At 39.5% G+C, this 21,710-nt stretch overlaps 1 protein-coding gene across 1 annotated transcript; it reads right to left on the bottom strand.

Moving 5' to 3' along the window:
* Positions 1 to 14,995: 14,995 nt before the first annotated feature.
* Positions 14,996 to 19,700, bottom strand: ifng1 (interferon gamma 1). The gene is made up of 4 exons (XM_041977726.1): positions 19,431 to 19,700; positions 18,597 to 18,671; positions 16,248 to 16,508; positions 14,996 to 15,677 (listed from the first exon to the last, which is right to left on the bottom strand). The coding sequence occupies exons 1-4, from the start codon at positions 19,584 to 19,586 to the stop codon at positions 15,531 to 15,533; spliced, it is 639 nt and encodes a 212-aa protein (XP_041833660.1). The 5' UTR covers positions 19,587 to 19,700; the 3' UTR covers positions 14,996 to 15,530.
* Positions 19,701 to 21,710: the final 2,010 nt, after the last annotated feature.

Raw genomic sequence — 21,710 nt, 5'->3', positions numbered from 1 at the left:
CTACAACATTTTAGTCATCTGAAATTATATCAGAGATTTGCAGCACTGCAGTTTCCTCTTCTACCAACACTCATCCCCCACTTTATCAGCTCCACCTTCTACCACTGGGTTTGTCATGATGTGATAGAGCGAACAAGGTGATGGAAACATTCCTCAGAGGTTTTGCTCTATATTAACATGACAACATCACACAGTTGCTGCAGGTTTGTCGGCTGCATCCATGATGAGAATCTCCCGTTCCACCACATCCCAAAGCTGCTCTACTGGACTGAGATCTGGTGACTGTGGAGGCCATTGGAGTCCAGTGAACTCATCGTCATGTTCAAGAAAGCAGGTGGAGATGATCTGAGCTTTATGACATGCAATCAGTCACAAAGTAGATGAGTGTACATTTAGTTTTTGTTTCATTCTGTATTAAGTCATTTAAATACAGAAAACCTGGTATTTTAAATATGCCATGTTTTAATATTATTTGTGTTATTAATCAGGACTTTTTTTCCCCTTTTTGACCAGATTGATATATTTATATATCCAACATATAGTTTCAAGGTACAATCATAGAAAACCAGCAATATTTACATTTTAGAAGCTAACTGCATGATGGCAAATTAATCAACTCAGCTTCTCTGGGCTGGTTGATATATGTGAGGCGGTGGTGGGTGCAACAGCTGTACTCTTCACTCACATCAAGAATGAATACCCTGCAGCCATTTTCTTACTGACAATGTTACCAAAACATCATTCAAACACTGAGATTTACCACTTTGTATTTGTTATCGCACATTTTATTGTTTTCCAGATGTAGTTGCTGAATTACTCCACTAGAGGTCAGCAGAGACCACAGATTTACATGTTAACGTCACTCAGGTGAAAGATGTACTACAGTGATGCTGTAAGTCATTTTCACCATCAGTGTGGGTCCAAACATTGTGTTTCCGTCTGCAAAAAAAACTTAAGGATCCAATTTGTAACCAGAACCTCCAGCAGAACCACAACCAAGAAGGAAAACCTCCATTAGAACCAGGAAAGAAAACCTCCAGCAGATCCAGAACCCAGAAGGAAAACCTCCTATGGGCCACAACCAGGAAGGAAAACCCCATCAGAACCAGGAAGGAAAACCTCCATCAGAACTAGTAAGAAAACCCCCTTCCGAACCAGAATCAGGAGGGAAAACCTTAATCAGGACCAGAACTAGGAAGGAAAACCTCCAGCAGAACCAAATCCCAGAAGGGAGCCATCTGCCTCAAGCATTTAGGGGTGGAGAGGATAGGAAAGAGAGGTCCACTGGAAACATAACTTTAAAGCTGCATTTATATTTGTGCAATGTCTGTGTTAGGTTGGTATCGGCGTCATCACTGTAGGCCTGCAGGGGCTTGACACACATGTCTTCCGGACCTGACATACACCCCTGCTTGTAGCACGGTTATGCATAAGTATATGCATATGCAACATTCTTCTGGCCCGACAGTGTGTTCACGATGCACTTCTCAAACGAATCTGACTTTTAAATAACATTTTTTCCCTCCCAGAGGCGGCGCTACATCAAGAATTGCTGAAGAAGATGCAGGACAACTTTGGCTTTGAGTACATAACAGCAAAACATGGAGCTGCATCAGATCCTAGCGGTGTTGATCAGAATTCTATCTGAACGTCCAGGTAGGACAGCGAGACATTTCTCCCGTCCAGAGCCGCCTATTGTCCCACACACACTTATGTTTTGGTTGTGTTTACCCACAGTGCCGTGCACTGTAGCTACAATACACTTTGCTTTGAAGTCCATTCCCTGTATTTGGTCTTGAAGCAGACAGATTTGTGTTTGTAGATGGACCACAATTCACTTCTTTGATCCAAACCAGAGTTTGTTCGTGCATTCACAACACCCCAAACAAAGCGACCTTTCAGAGCAAACAGACTGCCATAATGTGTCTTCAGCTGGACCAAAATGCACTTTTTCTTAATATGTTGACAAAACATTTCTGACTTTAAAATCAACTAGCACCCTTGCTAGCCTCCTGTTTGAATTTAACTGGATTATGTAGCTCTTTTTAGCCAGCATTAAGTAATGTAGATACTGTGGTAATGTTTGAGCATCTTTATAATGTTTTTTTAATCTCCAGTGTAAAAAATATTGATTAAATTAGTTGTTGTGTAGTCCCTAAACACGCTCACTGAAAACTAAATATGACATGGTTTCCCCAAATGATCTTAAAACTAATCTAGTGCTAGCATAGCACTGCTATGTAGCTTCATGCTAACATCAGGTTTTGCCTTATGTAAGGTAAGTAGTTTTGCTTGCACAGGGACAAAATCTCCACTCTAGCCCTGCTCCTGATCCTGAATAAATCATCAATGAACCAGCTTAATTTTTAATCTAAAGTTTATAATCTCCTTCAGCTAACAAGCAGTGTAAATACAGGGCAGTGAAGTTGTCATCTTCACTTCCTTAATAGCACGTTACCATGACGACACAATCCGGATTGCTAATTACTTTCCCAAACCAAGAAAAAGAAGAAGAAATATGGGCTTCAATGCACACAGAGATAAAGAAAAAAGATGCTGTTAGCCACAGAGAGGTGAAGATGTGCAAAGTGCAGGTTTTCCCAGTTTCCTTTTAGTGGCATCTGGTGACATCTGCTGGTTCCACTTTTATCAGTTGCTCTGGGTCTTTGAGGAAATTATTATAAAACAATTTAAACTTCCAGAGAACTCATAAATATGGCCAGCTTCTCTTGGCTAAGTCATTACCAGCTACTGATTCCAAACATATGGACATTTTTAGAATTTTTGATTATTGTTTCTTTTGGGTCCTTTGAATGTCTAAAATCTAATTTAGAGGTGTTAATAATTTATTAAGGCAGGCAAAAATTACCGCGTTGAACAGAATTGGGCCCTTTTTATGTTAATGCATTATACAGGTAAACCCAACAGGAAGATGAGTGATCCTTACTTTATTTGTAGATTAACAGTAAATATTGATATTAATATTAATCATACATGAATGATTTTTAATACAACTTTCATAACATCTGATTAAACTACTCAGTGAAACATTGATGTGATCATAAGTTAGAGCACTTTTATTTAGTTTAGTCTTTGTTTCTGTTTCGTGTGTGTGTGTGTGTGTGGTTGCTGTTAACCCACTCAGAGCTTCCTGTGCAACAGGAAACAACACACAACTTCATGGAAATGCCACAGTGCGTTTCAGTCGGATATGTATGAGTTCTCTGTGTGTGTGTGCGTGTGTGTGTGTGTGTGTCTGTGTCTGTGTGCCATCAGTCAGCATTTTTATTGAAACTCTTTGTAAAAAAGCATTTGTTGAAAACCTTTTGAAAAATAGCTGAATCATCATTTTATATGCACAGAAAAAGAAATTGCAGCTTTCACACAAACTCTGCTTCCTTTAACCAGTTCACCCCATCATCATCATCATCATCTTCATCACAATGCCATGATGGTGACAGTATACATTTTTTTTATTTCACAGTAGAGTTGAGGATTAAATACTGGAGGGCAGACTCTCTTGTGGTTGGAAAGAATTTATCTTCCAGACTCAAAGTGATTAATATATAAACCCCTAAAAAAAATAAGAATATGTGTGAGCTAAAAAAAATACAGCAGATAGCATCTGAAGACACATCCAGAAGATAAAACCAAATAAATAAAATAAATAAAAGCCAGTGCAAATAGGTGTGCCTTTAAAAGAAATTCTTATTGATGTGCACTTGTAATATGATGGGACGGAGCATACCAGAACCTTGGACCAGGCTCTCTATTAGCCCTAAACACACACTTTGAGACACATTAATGTCTTTGCAGCTGCTGCATGAGCCTTTTCTACAAGCCTTGATCCCAGCTGCAATGATGGATGCAACATGTGTAGCGTTGTCTGCTTCATCATCAGAGATGATGGATGGTTCTTTTTGTTTTCTGATTTTGGAACATTTGCCCAGCTTCACTTCTCAGAGACTCTGCCTCTCTAAGGTGCTCTTTTTATTCCTTATCATGTTACTGACTTATGACCAGTAAATGTAATCAGCTGCAACATGTTCCTCTGGCTAGTTCTTTTCAGTATCACCGTCGTCCCTTTTTCTAAACTACTACAGGAGGTAGTAAAAGTTGTGGAAGATGTCTACCTCTGATCTCTACATAAAAATGTGACATTGTGAAAATGAATCATGTCTGGGATTTTACAGCTTAAAATCCTTCAATTTTCACCTATAGTCTGTTTAGTAGTAGTCTGTTTAGTTTCTGCTGTTTGATATATCTTTGTTAGAGCCCGTTCTCTTTTTTGCTTCAGTGTATTTTACTTCCTGCTGACCTGGTTTCCGTTTGTCACACCTGCTCCTCATTTGTCTATTACCCCTCAGCGTGTATATGCCCTTTGGTTTCTTTTGTTTATTGCCAGATCCTTATCGTCGTCTTGTTTTGGTATGTCTTTGCACCCTTTGTTATTTTTAACTATATCATCTCCTACATCTGCTTGCCTCATGCCTCTTCACCCTGCATTGGAGTCCTGCTTCCACCAAAACTTTGCTCAAAACCCTGTTGTATACAATCGGTTACTTGTCTTCTGCCTCCTGGTGGTTATGTTTTGCACTACAATCATTTTGACCTCAGTAATAAATGGTAAATATACAAAAGTTATATTTGTAAAATATTTTTTACATTTAGTTAACAGGCCAAATAAAGACTTCCAAATTTAAAGAGTTAAGTCTGTTTGCTATTGAGTGGTCCTTGTGCCTCCCTGTATAGTGGATAGTTTGTTATTGGTGATTGTTATACAACTAACCCACAGCTGCTAGGAGTTTTAGTAGTCCATCATGTGGTTGCTGAATTTCTGTCCTTACAGCCCTTACAGCCGTTCAAGCCTGTAGGATGCAACATCAGTATGAGCACATCAACACTTCAGCACATCTATTTTCAATGCAAATGCAACCAAAGAAAAAGCAAAAAAGCAAGTAATGTCATCCATCAGGGGCCCCCCCAGCTAACTAATCAGTTCCTAATTCAATCCATTTGTTGTCTCACAGTCAGCTCAATAACGAATAATCAGGTGACAGAAGAAAACAAAATCAGCAAATCCTTTGATTTGCAAGAATTTAACATTTTTAATTAATATAAGACTGATAGGTCATCCTGGTTGGGCAGTAAAGTGGGATTTAGTGATGTACAGCCTGTTTTACCTGCAGTAGAAAGCAGGCAGAGCACTCAGTTTGGAAAATTAGGGAGAACCAAAGGTCAGGTTTACTCAGAACAAGGATGAAGATTAAATTCTTACCACTCAAATGGTTCAAATGAATGCTACATAAAGTTTTATTTACTCTGCTTCATTGTCAGAATTCCTCCCCGATTGTCCAAACTGACCTCATCTGCTGCAGACAACACAACAACTCCTCATAAATATGTCACGCAGTCCTATTAAAGATAAACAATGGAAAAATAATGCCTTAAAAAATTCTACAATCTGCAGTAAAGAAATCGCAGGTGAATAAAATTTAGTTAAGCTGTAACAAGCAGAAGAAATGAGACTGCTGCACAGGAACCAGCCTGGACTGACGGGGTGAAAAAAGAGGTTAAATAAAGAAAAGCTTTGATTCTTTTTTTTTTTTTACTTTTACATCTCATGCATTTCTGTTTTTTGGTTCTTTTTCCTCATCAGCTTATCTGTTCACGGTGGTTAGATAGCAATCTGTCTATGTTTGTGTGTGTTTGCATGACGAACATTTCCTTTGAACAGTAAAGAAGAAACACAGATGGGTTTGTTTTTGTTTTTTTTTATCATTCAAAACTGATTTAGATTTGAGCCTTGTTTGAGCCCATCAGCTGTTGGACAGATTATATTGGATGGATTGCAGTAATTTAGGTGATTGTGGTAAATTCCTGGAAAAATTATGTAACATTTTTTGTTTGACATATGATGTGTAAAATTTAGACAAAAAGCAGAACATGGAACGCATATCAAATCATGAAAGTGAGAAATTTTACTATTTCACAAAAGATGTTAGTAGTTCTTAAATTGGAGAGCAGCAGCACATCACATAATGTTGTTCCAGGTCCATCCCAGATAATAGACATGTTTGGGCTGAATCTGGGCTACTTCTGGCCCTTATGGCTCAGTTACGACACTGGCAAGTGTTGTGTGGGCCAGAAGTGGACCAGATGTCAGTATTTGCCCTGGATGTGGATTACATCAAGTATTTTGTGGGCCAGAACCTGTTCTAATACAGGAAGCCTTCCTTATTTCCTTATGTGTCTGAGTTTTGGCAGCTACACTCACATTTAGTTAACACCATAAGCCAAATCTGGGCTAAATAAATGCACATTTTGGGCCATATTTAGGCCAACAATTTTTTGCTTTCTGGAAAGAACTTTTGTTGTCATGGTTACAGTCATAACCACAAACCCGCTCATAAGATTATCGGCTAAAAATGCTGTAAATTATTGATTTGAAGCATGAAACAGCTGAATAATGTGTTTTTTTTCCATAAGTCTATTCGTCACAAGCGCCTTCCCATCAATAATTATGTGGCCACTAGAGGGCACACAACAGGGAGACTTACCTTCCCACTAACTACAAAAATTGTAAAACCCCAGTTCAAAAACATGTCTGTAAAATGTAAATAAAATAGATGCAAAGATTTCCAAATCTCATCTGTTCATATTTTATTCCCAGTAGATGATAAACAACATATCTGATGATGAAACTGACATTTTACAATTTCATGGAAAATATGAGTTGATAGTGAATCAAGTTCAAGGGTGAATCCAAATCGATTCACCACTGTAAGATTTGAACTTCGGTCTCCCACATGGAAGCCAGACACCCTGTCGACTGAGATATCCAGCCGCACCATCTGATGCCTCTGCATGTCTTCCCTTCTGACACGGTGTTGATAGCATCTGCCACCTGCTGCCCTTCCCTGCCTTTCTGACACAAGTCACCAAATAAAACATTTTTACGTTTTTCAACGTGGTCCATCAGGATTTCTGTCTCACATTTCGAAAAATTACACTTCTTAGCTCTTTTGTCACTCCTGAGCCATCATGGAAAGGATGTGATGAATATTTACTATAGTCATTCACCTGACCATTTAAGGCCACTACGATGGCGTGGCAAGGCGCTCCCACTTTAGAGTTGATTCTGATTTATGAACAGAAACAGGCATGGGAAGTGCATGCGCATGCTTGGATAAATCTGAAAGATTTTATGCACTGCATTTTCCCTTTTGCAGCCAAGGATCAGACCGCCAGGGTCCCCGCCTCTGGCAGCCGCCTAGCTCACAATGGCCCTCCTGCAGGGGGTGAGCCCACGGGAGGCGAGGCCCATGTCACCCTTTCGGGCTGAGCCCGACCGGGCCCCATGGGCAAAGGCCCAGCCACCAGGCACTCGCCTCCATGCCCCACCTCCAGGCCTAGCTCCAGAGGGGGGCCCTGGTGACCCACGTCCAGGCAAGGGAAACATTGGTCCTTGTTTTCTCATCATCATAGGGGTGATTTGAGCCGCACTTTGTCTGGTCCCTCCCCTAGACACCTGTTTTTCCATGGGTGACCCTACCAGGGGCATGAGCCCCCGACAACATAGCCGCTAGAATCGTTAGGACGCACAAACCCCTCCACCACGATAAGGTGGAGGCTCAGGGAAAAGGAGTGGAGGAGTTCACGTATCTCGGGGTCTTGTTCATGAGTGAGGGCAGGATGGAGCGGGAGATCGACAGGTGGATCGATGCTGCGTCTGCAGTGATGCGGACTCTGCATCAGTCTGTCGTGATGAAGAAGGAGCTGAGCCAAAAGGCAAAGCTCTCGGTTTACCGGTCGCTCTACGTTCCCACCCTCACCTATGGTCATGAGCTGTGGGTAGTAACTGAAAGAACGAGATCGCGAATACAATCAGCTGAAATGATGCCTTCCTGATGAGCTGTTCCGGGCACGTCCCACCGGAAAGAGGCCCCCCGGGGAAGACCCAGGACACGCTGGACGGACTACATCTCTCGGCTGGCCTGGGAACGCCTTGGGAACCCATCCGAATGAGATGGTGAATGTGGCCGGGGAGAGGCAAGTCTGGGTTTCCCTGCTTAGGCAGCTGCCCATGACCCAACTCCGGATAAGCGGCAGGAAATGGATGGATGGATGGATGGATTTCCCCTTTTCCCTACCTACACCACCTGTAGTTGGCTTTGCTATGCACAGTTTGATAAATGAGGCCCCAGGTCCTTGGTTGCTGGATTTCTGCTTCCATGATGCTCCAGATGTTTTGTATTGGTGAAAGGTCTGGACGACAGGCAGGCCAGTTCAGCAGCCGGACTCTTCTCCTGTGAAGCCATGCTGTTGTGATGGATGCAGGATGTGGTTCAGCGTTGTCTTGCTGAAATCTGCAAAGCCGTCCCTGAAAGAGTCAGGTTGTTGTCAGGATGGCAACCCCTCACTGCCACCGAGCCGCTATAATATCAGAGATGCTGAATGGTTCTTTTTATTTTTGCAGATTTCTGAACTTCTTCCCATCTTCACTTCTCAGAGACTCTCTCTCTCTAAGGTGCTCTTTTTATGCACAGTCATGTTACTGACTTATTATGCCATTAGCTGCAACCATTTCTTTTTGTATCACCTGCTTTTTCAGTTTTGTTGTCTTTTCTCCAGGTTTCTAGTTTCTGTCTAATTTTCAGGATTTGGTGGGAATGAAATATAGTTTTCTGAGATTTGCAAATCATTGCCTTCTGTCTTAATTTATATTTTGCACAGCAACCAAGTTCTGTAAGGAAATTAGCTTATAGAGTTGTTACTGACTATTTTATTTACTTTCGTTTCTATCAAATCTTTTTTCATCCGCTGAGAGGAAGCTGTAATGCTCTGCTTTTGAAGTTTTCATTGTCAGACACTCATCCGCTTTGTGCTTCTAATCAAGCACCATCTAATTTGTGGTTTTCACTCCTCTTTTAACAGCCAGTGTTGTGCTGGTTCATGCTTCTCATGAACTACTCCTAAGTTCATTTTGTTTCTGTTGTTTTAAGTTAGAAATGAGAATGAACAGCAGGAACAGCAAGAGGAAGAGGAAGCAGAAGATACAGACGATGACGACAACAACAGTGGGAACTTTTAAAGAAAGGTTCTCTGAGTGTCTTGGTGTATTACCGCCACCAAGCTGGTGTCTGAAACAGACATCAGAACGTAGAAGTGAACCACTAGTTGATAAATTGAGTTAATAACCATGGCAACGTAAAAGACGCATGCAAGTATGAAGGGCGGCGACGTATGATAACGCTTGAAACAGACATCTTCATTTACAAATGTAAAAGCATAAATGGGCCTTTAATGACAACGAAAAAGAACAAATGGTTATGGGTTGATAGCGGTACCAGGCAGTCCAATGGTGATGTAGATGTGTGGATGCATCGTTTGTTTATTTATTCATTCATTCATTCATTTATATATATATATATATATATATATATACAAACACACAAAGCAGGCCAAAGCTGGGAATTGACCCGCTCCGTTCACCTCTTCTTACCATTTCAGAGCGAGGAGCGTTGCCAGTTAATCTTATTAGAGTGCATGGTGCGTAACATAGCGTGAAGTCGGTGTAGCATCGGTGAAAATGTAGGCAGGACTGTTACAGGACCTCACATAATCCAAACAAGTTCACGTATGCGTTCTTTATTTACAAATGTGTTCACAGAAAAATGAATGTGTTCAATGAATATGTTTATGCACAACACTGTTTACAGCATGTGAGACAGAAACTAAGATGATGCTGACAACAGTGCAAACTCACAACAAGGCGTTTAGCATTTGAAGCTTTGCACAGCTGTGAGCTTGTCCTGCCACTTGCAGACATGCAAAAACTTCTTTCCTCCCTCCTGCAGAAGCATCTGCAACAAGCTGACTCACATTACACCCACACAAATGCAAACTCTCAGCACAACCACAGAAACAGAGATGGGGCTAAAGGCTGACTCTAAGTGACTCTCTCAGTGTTATCATGGTTTCCATTGCAATTTTGCAGAAGAGCTGTTTAGCGCCTCAGCCTTTCTTTCTCGATGATGATGACCTGCACCTCGCCCCCCACCCCCAGCTGAAACATAACGTCCACGCAGAGTATCCGTCATGATGCATACATCTTATGTGTTATTCATAATTCCCAGTCACTTCTCTCACCGCCTTCAGCTTCTATTTATATGATTTTATGAGCTGGTTTGGCCTCAGAATGCGTTACATATGTAGGAAATTCCATCCCATCCTCTTTTGCATTTCATCACCTTTTCTTTACACAGAACTTGCAAATCAAATCTCCTGCATTTTGAACCATGTGATACTATCAGTTATTTCTTTAACACCTTTGAATTGAAAAATTAAGAAAGAATTTAACAACAGAAACATAAAGCAATAAAAAGCAATAAAGGCAAACTGCAAAAGCAGATAGATGTTGAATTTAAGTGGCTCCAGAATTAAGCCTTGTGGAGCTCCATGCATATTTTTTTTTACTCTGAATCAAAGAACAGGTTAAAAACTAATTCACATAGTAAGGTTTCTATTTTCTCAGTCTGTCTTCTGCTGTGTGTATACATGTTGTGCAATGCATCTGAGGCTGTTAATTGACCATGCACAGACCAGCTGCAGTTCATCTTCAGCCTCTGTGAGGAAGCACAGCTTTGGTTCTTAGAAGTCACAGCCTCACCCACAAACACATTAAGCACTCAGGATGCATTGTGGGTAAGGGCAACAATTACTGTAATAAACAGCTACAGGTTTACCCGAAGTGTAGTCACAGGAAGTGACATTAGAGGGTTGGGGTCTGAATTTTTTTTTTTTTTTTTTTTGCAGAAAGTCAAGGACTTGCATGTCTGCCTGCAAAGGATCATGGTCATAGTTTGTTGCTGTTTTCAGAAGGTTCTAAGTATGTGGGATAAGCAGTGAAAGACCTTAGCATGCAGAATCTTCTGTTTGTGTCAGAGTTTGTAGATCTTTAATGCTTTAATATTTTAAATAATAAAGGAATAAATAGCTTATGGAAAGTAAAACATAAAGATGAAACAAGTGGATCCAAACCGTTCTCGCTTGTGATTTCATGACTTTTGTGGGCTGGCAGAAAAGTTTCAGCAGTCTCACCAATGAACTTTTTTAGCCCTGAATTTCTTTCATCTATAAATATAGAAGTATGTTAGTATATGTTAAAACCATATAAATAGTAACGCTTAGTGAAATTCTGAGGAAAGAACCACTGGATTTAACCACTTCTGCTTTCCTTTTCCGATTGCATATCCACATCTAATCATATGAAATGGTACGTTCAACCTCATTCAGCTTAGGGGCTTAGGATTAAAAATACCTAGTTTTAATGGGATCTTAAAATGAAGTAAATACAACTTCAGAGGAACAACAAAAAGAAAGCCAAAGTCCAGCTGCAGACGAATAAAACCTAGCCTATCACTTATTAACTGGTCTTCATCAATGTGATCTCCTCCAGATAAATAGATTTTTTGTTAGTTTTTGATGCATTAAAAACTAATGGTTTCCTTCTGTATCATGAAAACTATATGAAAAAAGTATTAACAAAATGCTAGACTCACATATAGAACAAGCTTGCATTGCTGCAGCAGACAAGCTAAATACCCACACCAGTGAGTCATGATAACTCAGCAGTACGTTTTAGGCTCACAGATCTTTTCATTTAATGAAGAACTGTTGAAAAGAGGATTACAACATTTTTATTTCTTTATGGATGGATGGATGGATGGATGGATGGATGGATGGATGGATAGATAGATAGATAGATAGATAGATAGATAGATAGATAGATAGATAGATAGATAGATAGATAGATAGATAGATAGATAGATAGATAGATAGATAGATAGATAGATAGATAGATCATTAAGTAAAGATGCTAAAGATCATACATTCATAGAGCAGAATTGTCTGGAAGAAATCCTTTTGCAAAACTATATGATACATAATAGCTGGATTTTCCATGTTCCACGTCCACTGAGCATCACAAAAGAGTCCTCCTCACTTACAATAACACATTTTCTCTGAAACACAGACTCATCTGTGGTTAAATTTCCCCTTATGTTTGTTGCATCTGTTACAGCTGCGACAGTTTTTTTTCACACCCTCATATACTTCACTATTTTCAGAGTTCCTGCAAAACAGGAATTCTAGGTAAATACTCATTGTATGTCCTCAAAGGTAGGTGTGTGGATAAAATGAAATCTATTTTTGTTTGCTTTAAAGTAATTTAAGGTCTTCTTACTTTGCTGATAACTCAGCAGAAACACAGCAGCCCCACCCAGTCGAGCTGCCTCATCATCCTACCTGCCAGTCAACGTAGTTTTCATTCACTGCACCATATAACACAGTATTATATGTAATTTAATATGCACTGCAGCAAATTAGATGTGATATGCACCTTGACCAGTGTCTTACTACAAAAGTAATTAGATGTTCAAGCAGCTGTTGGGTTCAGATGATGTTTCCACGATGTCACTGATAAGGCACGTCAGACTATGACATGACCTTAGCTGTGGCTTGATTGCAGATATTCTCCACCAGATGAAAAATGCACGACATATTACAGTCATATACTGACCAAAAACTAAGCCAAAACGCAGAATATTGTTTCAGAAACTAGAGAAAATGCAAAAGCTACATCTCAAACTCTTCAGGCCTAAGTTAGCACGTTAAAGGTTAAAGGTCATGACAGTCCAGTTAGAAAAAGACTAAAAAAGCAACTGTAAAGCACGGTGGTGGAGGGCTGATGATTTGAGTTTGTTATGCAGCTGTACGACCTGGGGCCGCATTTATCGAACTGTGCTTAGCAAAGCAAACTACAGGTTGGGGAAAAGGAAAATGTAGTGCACAAAAAACTTTCAGATTTATCAAAGCGTGTGCACGCACATCCCACGCCTGTTTCTGTTCATAAATCAGAATCAATTCTAAAGTGGGCGCATGAGAGGGAGCGTCTTGCCACGCCCTTGTGGCGGTCATAAATGGTCAGGTGAATGACTATAATAAATATTCACCATATAATTTTTGTGATGGATCAGGAGGGAAAAAGAGGGAAGGACCTGATATTTTCTAAATGTGAGACAGAAATCCTGATGGATCACGTTGAAAAACGTAAAAAGGTTTTATTTGGTGACTTGTGTCAGAAAGGCAGAGGAGGGCAGCAGGTGGCAGATGCTGTCAACACCATGTCAGAAGGGAAGACATGCAGAGGCATCAGATGGTGCGGCTGGATATCTCAGTCGGCAGGGTGTCTGGCTTCCATGTGGGACGTTTGAATCCCACAGTGGTGAATCACTTTGGAGAAAAGTGTCTGCTAAATGACAGAACTGATGCTGTAATTTAGTCATTTGTTTTAATTTATAAAATAAATATGTACAGATACATCTGAGATTGGTAGCAGTTTATTTGGTATTAAATAATATTTACACTCAGAGAAAGTCCTGCAGGTGCAGATGGACACAGTCACCGCTATTAACCAGATGGGCAAGGAGTTGCAGGAAATAAAGACTGTCTGGACAGAAATTAGAACAACGATAAAAAAGCATTGTGTAAGAATAGATAAATAAAAGGAAATCCACCTCTTGTGTGTTTCATTAGCGTAGCATCACTTCTAGACCTCCAGCATCCAGTCTGCGTCCTGCTCTGCTGGAACGAAGGACCAAAACTACTTTTCACACTGACTGCTACATGCTGGCAGCAGACTGTCCACCTTATTTAGCTGAATGGATTTTATAACATGTAAGCTTTGTTTTACAATGACAGAACATATTTTAGTGGTTGAGGTTCTTATTAATATCATCTCCCTTTTTCCTGTCCTTTTAGGAGAATTAATATCGAATGTGCGTCTTTATTCATTTTTGCAAACACCTTTAATATCTATCATGTGGTGTGAAAGGTAATAGTGGATTATGCACAAATATCTCGCATTTCACAACATTTCCTTGATTTAATTCTGTACTATTAGTGTCGCTGTTTCCTGTTTTTCTACATTATATGCGTATGCCTGGGTCAGAGTTGCCGTGGAGGTATATTTTCCCGTCAAGTTTGGTTTTCATAAATCCCTGAAGTTGGCAATGATTGGTGTACACTTTTTTTTTGCTCCTACGCTAGCTTGATAAATGAGCCCCTGGACATCTTGCAGCTGGCTAAGCTTAGCTAAATTACAGCTAAAGCTTGGCTGGAACTGGCGCAGGTGTCAACATGATCCAGTCAAAGTCCAGACCTCAACCTGATGGAGATGCTGTGGTGGGACCATCAGAGACCAGTTCAGAAAGCAATGCTGCAAACATCAAAGAACTGAAGCAATGTTGGAAATGTTTGATACATGATATCAAACTGTCTAATTTGTCTTTTCTGCCCACTTCCGTCACCTTGACCCTTTAAGATCCTGTTCTAGCGTTTGGTAGAGCCTGAGTCATCTCTGCTCCTTGGTTTGTGTATGTTTGTTATTCTCTTACTGTTTTACATTTGGACTATTTTACAATTGTTTGTAATAAAAAAATAAATAATAAGAAGAACCCGAGGTGACATATTTGTCACACAGAGTTTCTGAGACCTTTTGCTTCAATTTATGGTATAAACTTTGCTCAAAATCCTGTTGAACACAATCTGATACTTGTCCTCTGTTCCCTAATAGATACCCAGAAGCAGAAAACCATATTATAATATTTTTAATATATCATTTATATATTTAATATATCACATGCACATTTTGTTACAAGGCCAAATAAAGACTTCATATTTTAAAAAATTGGACTTTTCTTACCATTTTTTGATGGGTCAGGCCTTAACGGGTTAAAGTGCATCATAAGCAGCCAAACCTTAAGTCCATCTGCTAGATATTATAGATAATGTGTTGTTTTACACAGAATCAGCTTCTGCATCACAACTTTGGGATTTTTTTTTTTTTGTTTTTTTTTTTTGTTAATGTAAAGAAAGAAAAAGGCAAAGTGAAGTTTATTCTTTCTTATTTTATTTCATTTGTCAGCACACGGCAGTAATTAAATATTCAATAAATTATCAACATCAGTCATAACAGCATAATTTAATCTTAAATAAACTTAAATTACTAATAAATATGATAAACTAAAACATGACAGTAAAAGCTAAATTTTAGATACATGTAGTCCTCCAGAGAAGAACTTCAGAGGACAGAAAGTACTTTAGTAAGTACTTTGGTGTACGTGCCACAGGTGTACGTTGTACTGTAAACATAATCATTAGGTCTTTTAGGCACTACAGCGACTGAGGGTTCATGTTGACACCAAATATCATCACACTAAAAGCATCTTTTCAAACATCAGTTGAGTGTTGGCGCTTAATGAGATTTTAGGAAAGCATTACAGCTCATCATCATCATCATCATCATAAAAAATGTGCTCCCCTTCACACAATTCAAATCAATGGCTACAGAAGATATGTTGAGTTCTATAAATCATTTTCAATTATAAAAACTATAAAATCGGCACACTGATTATTGTTTGTCATTAATGGTCCTTGTCAGTTTTATTGCTGTCACTGTTCTTGTATTAGCCTCTCCGGTTAGTTTTGGCCTTCACCTGCCGCTGCCACCGCCTCTTCCTCCTCTTCTCGATGCTGTCAGGCAGGGAGCTCGCCTCCTGGTACAGCACTAGTAGCTCCACCAATGCTTTGTTCTGGACCTTAACATTGTCCACCTGAAGGAGGAAGACAGCAGGACATCCTTTTAATTCTGCTGGAATCATTAATGACAACACAGCAAACAGGCATGTTTTTAGACTTCAGTCATCAGGAACTTCCAAAGTTCCTAAATCAGGAAGGTTTGTAAAGCAGTCCTTCCTCTAAGTCCTCATTAACCAGACCTAAAACCATAGACATTTTGAATAAAAAACTTCTTGTTGTCTAGATTTTCTCTATTTTAAGCCCCTTTAAGACCTGTATGAACCTCTTAAAACACTTATTTTAGGACTTGCTTAAACTGTAAACAAACCTTTCACACTTTTTGTTTTCAGCCATGCTGACAGTCAACCTGCCCAAAGCCCTACATAAGCTTAATCAGTATTAAGTATGAATATTTTTTCATGCATTATTTGAGGCCCTTTGTGATGGTCTGCACAGTAAACCCTTTGCATTGTGGAAAAGCTCACCTAATTTTATGTCAAGGTAGGGTTGCAACCATATCTGGTTTTCACCAAATGGTCAGTGTGGGCAGAAATATTCACAGAATACTACGAGTAAAGGTGAGGAAGTTTCAGCAGTCTCCATACCTGAATGTGTTTCAGCTCCTGCAATCCTTTCAGAAGCTTTTCCTGCTCCTGATAATATGTCGTCTTTACGTTCTGGACTTTTTCCAGAATGTCATTCAGCTTCTGCCTTATATCTGATGCGGCCTCTGACCCTGTGCTGCTGGCTGAACCCGAAGTGTTGCTTCCAGCTATGGGGGGACTCGGAGTGGGCAACTGCTTTAACATGCGTCCAATCAGCTTCTCATACGTCTCCAAAATACCGACCATGTACACCATCTTTCTCTGAAAAAGAAAAACAGAATTTTGTAAGTCAAATGTTTAGTTCCTTTATATTTAAACTAAAGTACTGATGCTTTTTGTGAGCTGATTTGGGGATAAACTTTAAAATGTTAAAATGCAGAGCTAATAGAAGAAGTATATTCTTATTAACAAAAGAAGTGCTTCTGGTTTAACCTGAGAGAATTATTCCAGCATTGAGTTGCTAAGAACTTGTCACACAGTGGAAAAACTTTGTGGTTTCCCCACACAAGAGTTAAACTAAGTGTAGTGTGGGCCTTAAAGGGGAATACCACTCAGTGAATGTTATACATAAATGGCAATTTCTTCTGTTGCTAACAGTTTTGAATCTCATTTACATGAAAGAACTTGTATGCAACGTAGATTTTATACATACATATATGTATACATAAAGTAAAAAATAATGTGGGCTGCACATTTCATGGTCTTTGCGCCCATGTTACATCCCACTTTCCATATTCATTTCATTAACTTCTTCCTTTATGACTTTTATGAGAGATTCCATTAACCAAGCAATCAGAAAAACCATGCTACAGCTTTTTAGGGTTGCTTTTCAAAGTTTAACAAAAAGTTGTGTGAATATTCTAATTTTAACCCTGAAACTGTTTTTAAACTTAAGCGTTGAGTTTTGCTGGTTTGACATTGATTAACCTTGCCTCTGTGTTGTTTGCTGTCTGCTGTCTGTTCTGATCCTCAGATCTAAATCTGAAACTGATCGTATCTTATCAAGAAAACCACAACACTCAACAAGAAAGCAGCAGGGACGTCTCCAATCTGTTGTGTTAATGCTTAGCATTCGAAACCAGCCATGTTCGTAGTTGGTAAGAAGTGAAAGTTTAATTTCAAGTTGCAGGAATACTGCACAATGCAGAGCCAGCAGGAAAAAACCCACAAAAACCTCAACACAAACTCTAATGTGTGTGGAGTTGTTCAAAGAATCTGACAGGATTGTGAGAGACGGTAACCAGAGGAAAACATCAGCTAGCAGCTAAGTTAGCTTAACAGGATAGCATCACAATTTAAGGCAGATTACCAACATCTGGTCCAACTAGTTTCAACTAAATGCACTCACATTATAGACATTATCCTTATCTCATACTAACATATTTGATTATTTTTTTTCTTTTCAGGTGGGAGACAGTTAGCCTAACTTAGCATAAAGGCTAAGAGAGCTTAGCTTAGCTCTGACCGGAGTACTACATCCAGTATTACTCAGGCCAACACATCTAAAGTGAACTCATATACACCATGTCTCATGATGATTTAATGTTTCCTGAATGAGAAGCTTCCTGATGGAGGGCTGTCTGAAAGTCAGGTACAGTGTTTGTTAAATTTAGATTATTTTCTATCAAACAGCATTGATCAAACTTCACCTTAAAATCCACATTATAACTTGAGATCATCTAGAAGAGTACTGGACAGATAATATTTAGTGTTTTGAAACAAAATGTGTTTTTTCTAAACTCCTATAAGCTAATTGTATAGGCAAACGTTTCCCTGCCTGCAAAGACTTAACTCAGATTAATGGGGCATTATCAGGACTGTGAAATCAATCTAATTTTACTGATGTGTTGGAGGAATGAAAACATCTAAAAATCTGTAAGACAATGGCCATCGAGGACCAGAACTGGACATTCCTGCCCTAATAGTTGTTATTAAGACAAGAAAGGTCCAGGACATGGTGCTTCTTGCAGGTTAAAATGAACAAAAATCTTCAGACAGCACCATTATTGTTTGGGTAAACTACAGAAGGAACTACCGATAATGTGATGAAACCATAACGCTTGTAATTCAATAAATTAGTTGTGTCTATTTTGTGTGTGTGTGTATGTGAGATAAAGCAGGATCCAATCCCCTAATACCCCTTTAGTCATACCTTCTGTTTTGCAAAAGTAATGTATCTGTTTTCTTTTAGGGATCAAGAAGTAGTGGCCATTAAGCCATCCAAGCCATAGCTGATTGGGTAGCCAGCACTCTTTGATCCCCAAAAGAAGAGGGGCAACTTAAAACTGGAAAATGTACCTGTTGAACTCATTGATATATAAAAATCTATTAAACCTGGCTTTCATTTACCTCAGCATTGCTGCTCTTCAGTACTTCTCTGGAGATGACAGGCTGGTTGTTATATATGTCGCTGTCCGAAACTTTCTACAGAAAAGACAAAAACAGAATTATTTTCAGTTTATGTTCATCATTCAAAGTTTAGTATCTGTTTCTATTCCAGCTAAAGATTAGCTTCTTTAACGCATTCATCGACAATCATTCGACAAAATATTTGATATTAACAATTAAACTTTAGGGGCTACTATTGCTCAGCTGGTTGAGGCAGAGCATGCATGCAGCTAGCCCAGGCCTGAGTCCCAACATGGGGCTTTTTGTTGCATGTAATCAGTCTCTGTCTGTCTGCCCACCTTCCTGTCAAACCACTTATAAAGGTCACTTGCACCAAAAATACATTTTAAGAAAACACATAAAACGTCAACAACAAATACTAAAAAAAAAACTATGCGGTTGTTTCTTGTAGTTCGACTGTTATAGAAAGGAAATGTATTGCTGGTACTTTCATGGACTCCCTGACGTGTGGTTGGTTTAAGCCAATTTTGAAAATCCTGCACAGCTATTGAATGCACCTCCAGTGACAGTGTGCCTGGATTAAACAGGACAGTATCATATGCATACAGTATTATTTACTACACAAAGCAGTTTAAAACACCGTCTGGCCCTTTAAACACACAGCTCAAAATGGGAAAGGGGTGTGTGCGCATGAGTGCATTTGTGATGAGAACATCAGGAAATAGAGAACTAATGCAAGAAGATGAAGACGTGTACTACACAAGTAGTACAAGAAGCACAAGCACAAGCACTAACAGAAGAAGTATTAAATATACCTGTCATACATACACTTACATAAAACTGCTTGATATTCTGGATGGCGCTCTTCATCTCTTGAGGGACATATGAGCCACTGATCAGATGCAAAGACATCCATAGCAACAAGCAGACCACCGTCTTCTTAACCTTTGTAACACCACATGTAGTTCCCCTGCAGTCTTTTTGAGTCATTCTTTTAATTTCCACCTCAGTCCAGATCCGAAATGAGGTCTAGTTCTCGATCCTTGATGGATGGATGCTGAGAAAGGAGACGGGCTGAGCAAAAACCTGTGTGGCAGCTCTTGTCCTGAAGTTGGCTCAAACTGTTTAACTTGTCATGAACTTGAGCTTATATCAGGCTGTGAGAGAGTGTGTGTGATGCAGTAGCGATGATCTAGGTGTGAAAATGTGGTTATGCTATTTCCTTTAAATCAACAAACTTCATATAAGTGGGTGAGGGGTCTCCCGCTCATGCATGTCGACCACAAAATCATTAGTTTTTTGCTGAATTTCACTCCATCCAGATGTTAATTAGAATTAATTAATTATGTCATGCACAGGGATTCAAATAGTTTCTTTGCATGCAGCCTAATGGAGGATGCTGATGCTGGAAAACCCGCACGCTGAGATGGTTGGGCCGCAGCCTGCGTCAGAAATCATTGAATCCAACAGAAATGCAATGGAAATCATTACGTAGCCTGACGCGAAATGACACTGGAACTTCTTGGAGTTTTTTTGGGGGGGGGGTTGATGCACTGAAGCACATCTAAAAGTCACTGGGGACCACTGCTACACTCTGTAAATGTAAAGATGGTTCATGAATTTATTGTAGTTTTTATAAAAAGTTCAACAATCTTGTGGAAAATTTATAAAACCTGAGTATTAATTACTAGAGCTTTGAGGTTTTTTGTATTTGCTATAAGGCCTTTTAGAACCCCGATCGTTATCATAAAATTCATAAAAATCAGCTTGTCAGACTGCCAGTCATAACTTAAAAGTGGCGGTTTTCGGTTTAATGTTATTAGTCACTTACTTCTATGAGGAGGCATTTTGCTTCAGTCTTCTGTACAACATTGTTTTTGTTCACTGATGTTTGCATCATGCACAGGTCCCATCCCAGCATTTCAACCAGGCTGAGATTTGGACTTGATTCTTTTCTTATTCGGTCATTCTTTTTTAGATCTGCTGCTGTGTTTGGGATCATTTTCCTGTTGCATTAGTTAGTTTCAGCCAAGCTCTAGCTGTCATTTAGCTAAACTTAGCTATCATAAATCATCAGTCCTCCACCACCGTGCTTTACAGTTGGTATGCAGTGTTTGTGCAACCCTTCCAAACAAGCCATACTTTTTGAGTCTTTTTTTTTTTTCTTTAGTTTAGTTTTTTCACACACTCAATGTACTGACATAGCAAAGTTGTCACCATATAAACTGAAGGAAAGTTATATTGTTATGTTATAATTGTTTAAATCAGTTCTCCCTATTTAAGGCTTACTGAGGGAGCCTTGATACATAAACTAAATATAAACATAAACAATACAGAACATTAAAAAAAGAACACACTACATTGGTAAATGGTCTGTATTTATATAGAGTTTTTACCCAGATAGCTTTACATGTACATCACATTTACACACCGACGGCGGAAGCTGCCATGCAAGGAACTCAACCGCGACCTATCAGGAGCAATTAGGGGTTTGGTGTCTTGCTCAGGGACACCTCGACATGAGGTCGACGGCCAGGAATCGAACCGGCAACCCTTGGGCTACAGGACGACCACTCTACCCACTGAGCCGCCCTGCTGCATTGAACATTAACAACATTAGACAGCCATGCAGTGCGTCCCAATTCAGGGTCTGCACACTTCGGAGTTCATCAATCAGTAAGACAGCAATAAAATGGACGTTCAGTTTACTATTGATCAGTTGTTCTATGGTTGCAGCTTATATATAAGAATTTAACAACTGAACCTTTAGCCTATTTTGAAGGTGGAAATGGACTTAACCACTTTTAAACTCTCATCAAGCTTGTTCTAGATCTGCGGTCCCTGCATGCAAGGGACAACCTGGTTCTTTTAAGTCTTCTTTTCTGTGCTGGGGACCACCAACTGGAAAAAGCTCATACAGTCTAGAGTTAGTTGTATGGATGGTTTGGTGCATCAAACTGGCATCATGAAATAAATTTTTCCTAAATAAACCTTGATACAGCTCGAATAATCTTCTTTTAAAGTCTTTCTAACCTTTTCAGAAAGCTGGAGTAGGTGTTGCACAAAATTACGTTACAGTAATTAATGTGTGGCTTAAACAGAGTTTTGTATAGA

Source organism: Melanotaenia boesemani, chromosome 23 (assembly GCF_017639745.1).
Source record: "Melanotaenia boesemani isolate fMelBoe1 chromosome 23, fMelBoe1.pri, whole genome shotgun sequence".
NCBI classification, from domain to species: Eukaryota; Metazoa; Chordata; class Actinopteri; order Atheriniformes; family Melanotaeniidae; genus Melanotaenia; species Melanotaenia boesemani.
This window is presented reverse-complemented; position numbering and strand designations above follow the sequence as displayed.

Excerpts from the sequence above, each read along its gene's own strand:
- ifng1 (XM_041977726.1), bottom strand. The coding sequence starts at position 19,586 with ATGACTCAAAAAGACTGCAGGGGAACTACATGTGGTGTTACAAAGGTT. Across the intron at positions 16,509-18,596 it reads TGAAGAGCAGCAATGCTGAG|AGAAAGATGGTGTACATGGT; the intron begins GTAAATGAAAGC and ends TTTCTTTTTCAG. Across the intron at positions 15,678-16,247 it reads AGGAGCTGAAACACATTCAG|GTGGACAATGTTAAGGTCCA; the intron begins GTATGGAGACTG and ends TTCCTCCTTCAG.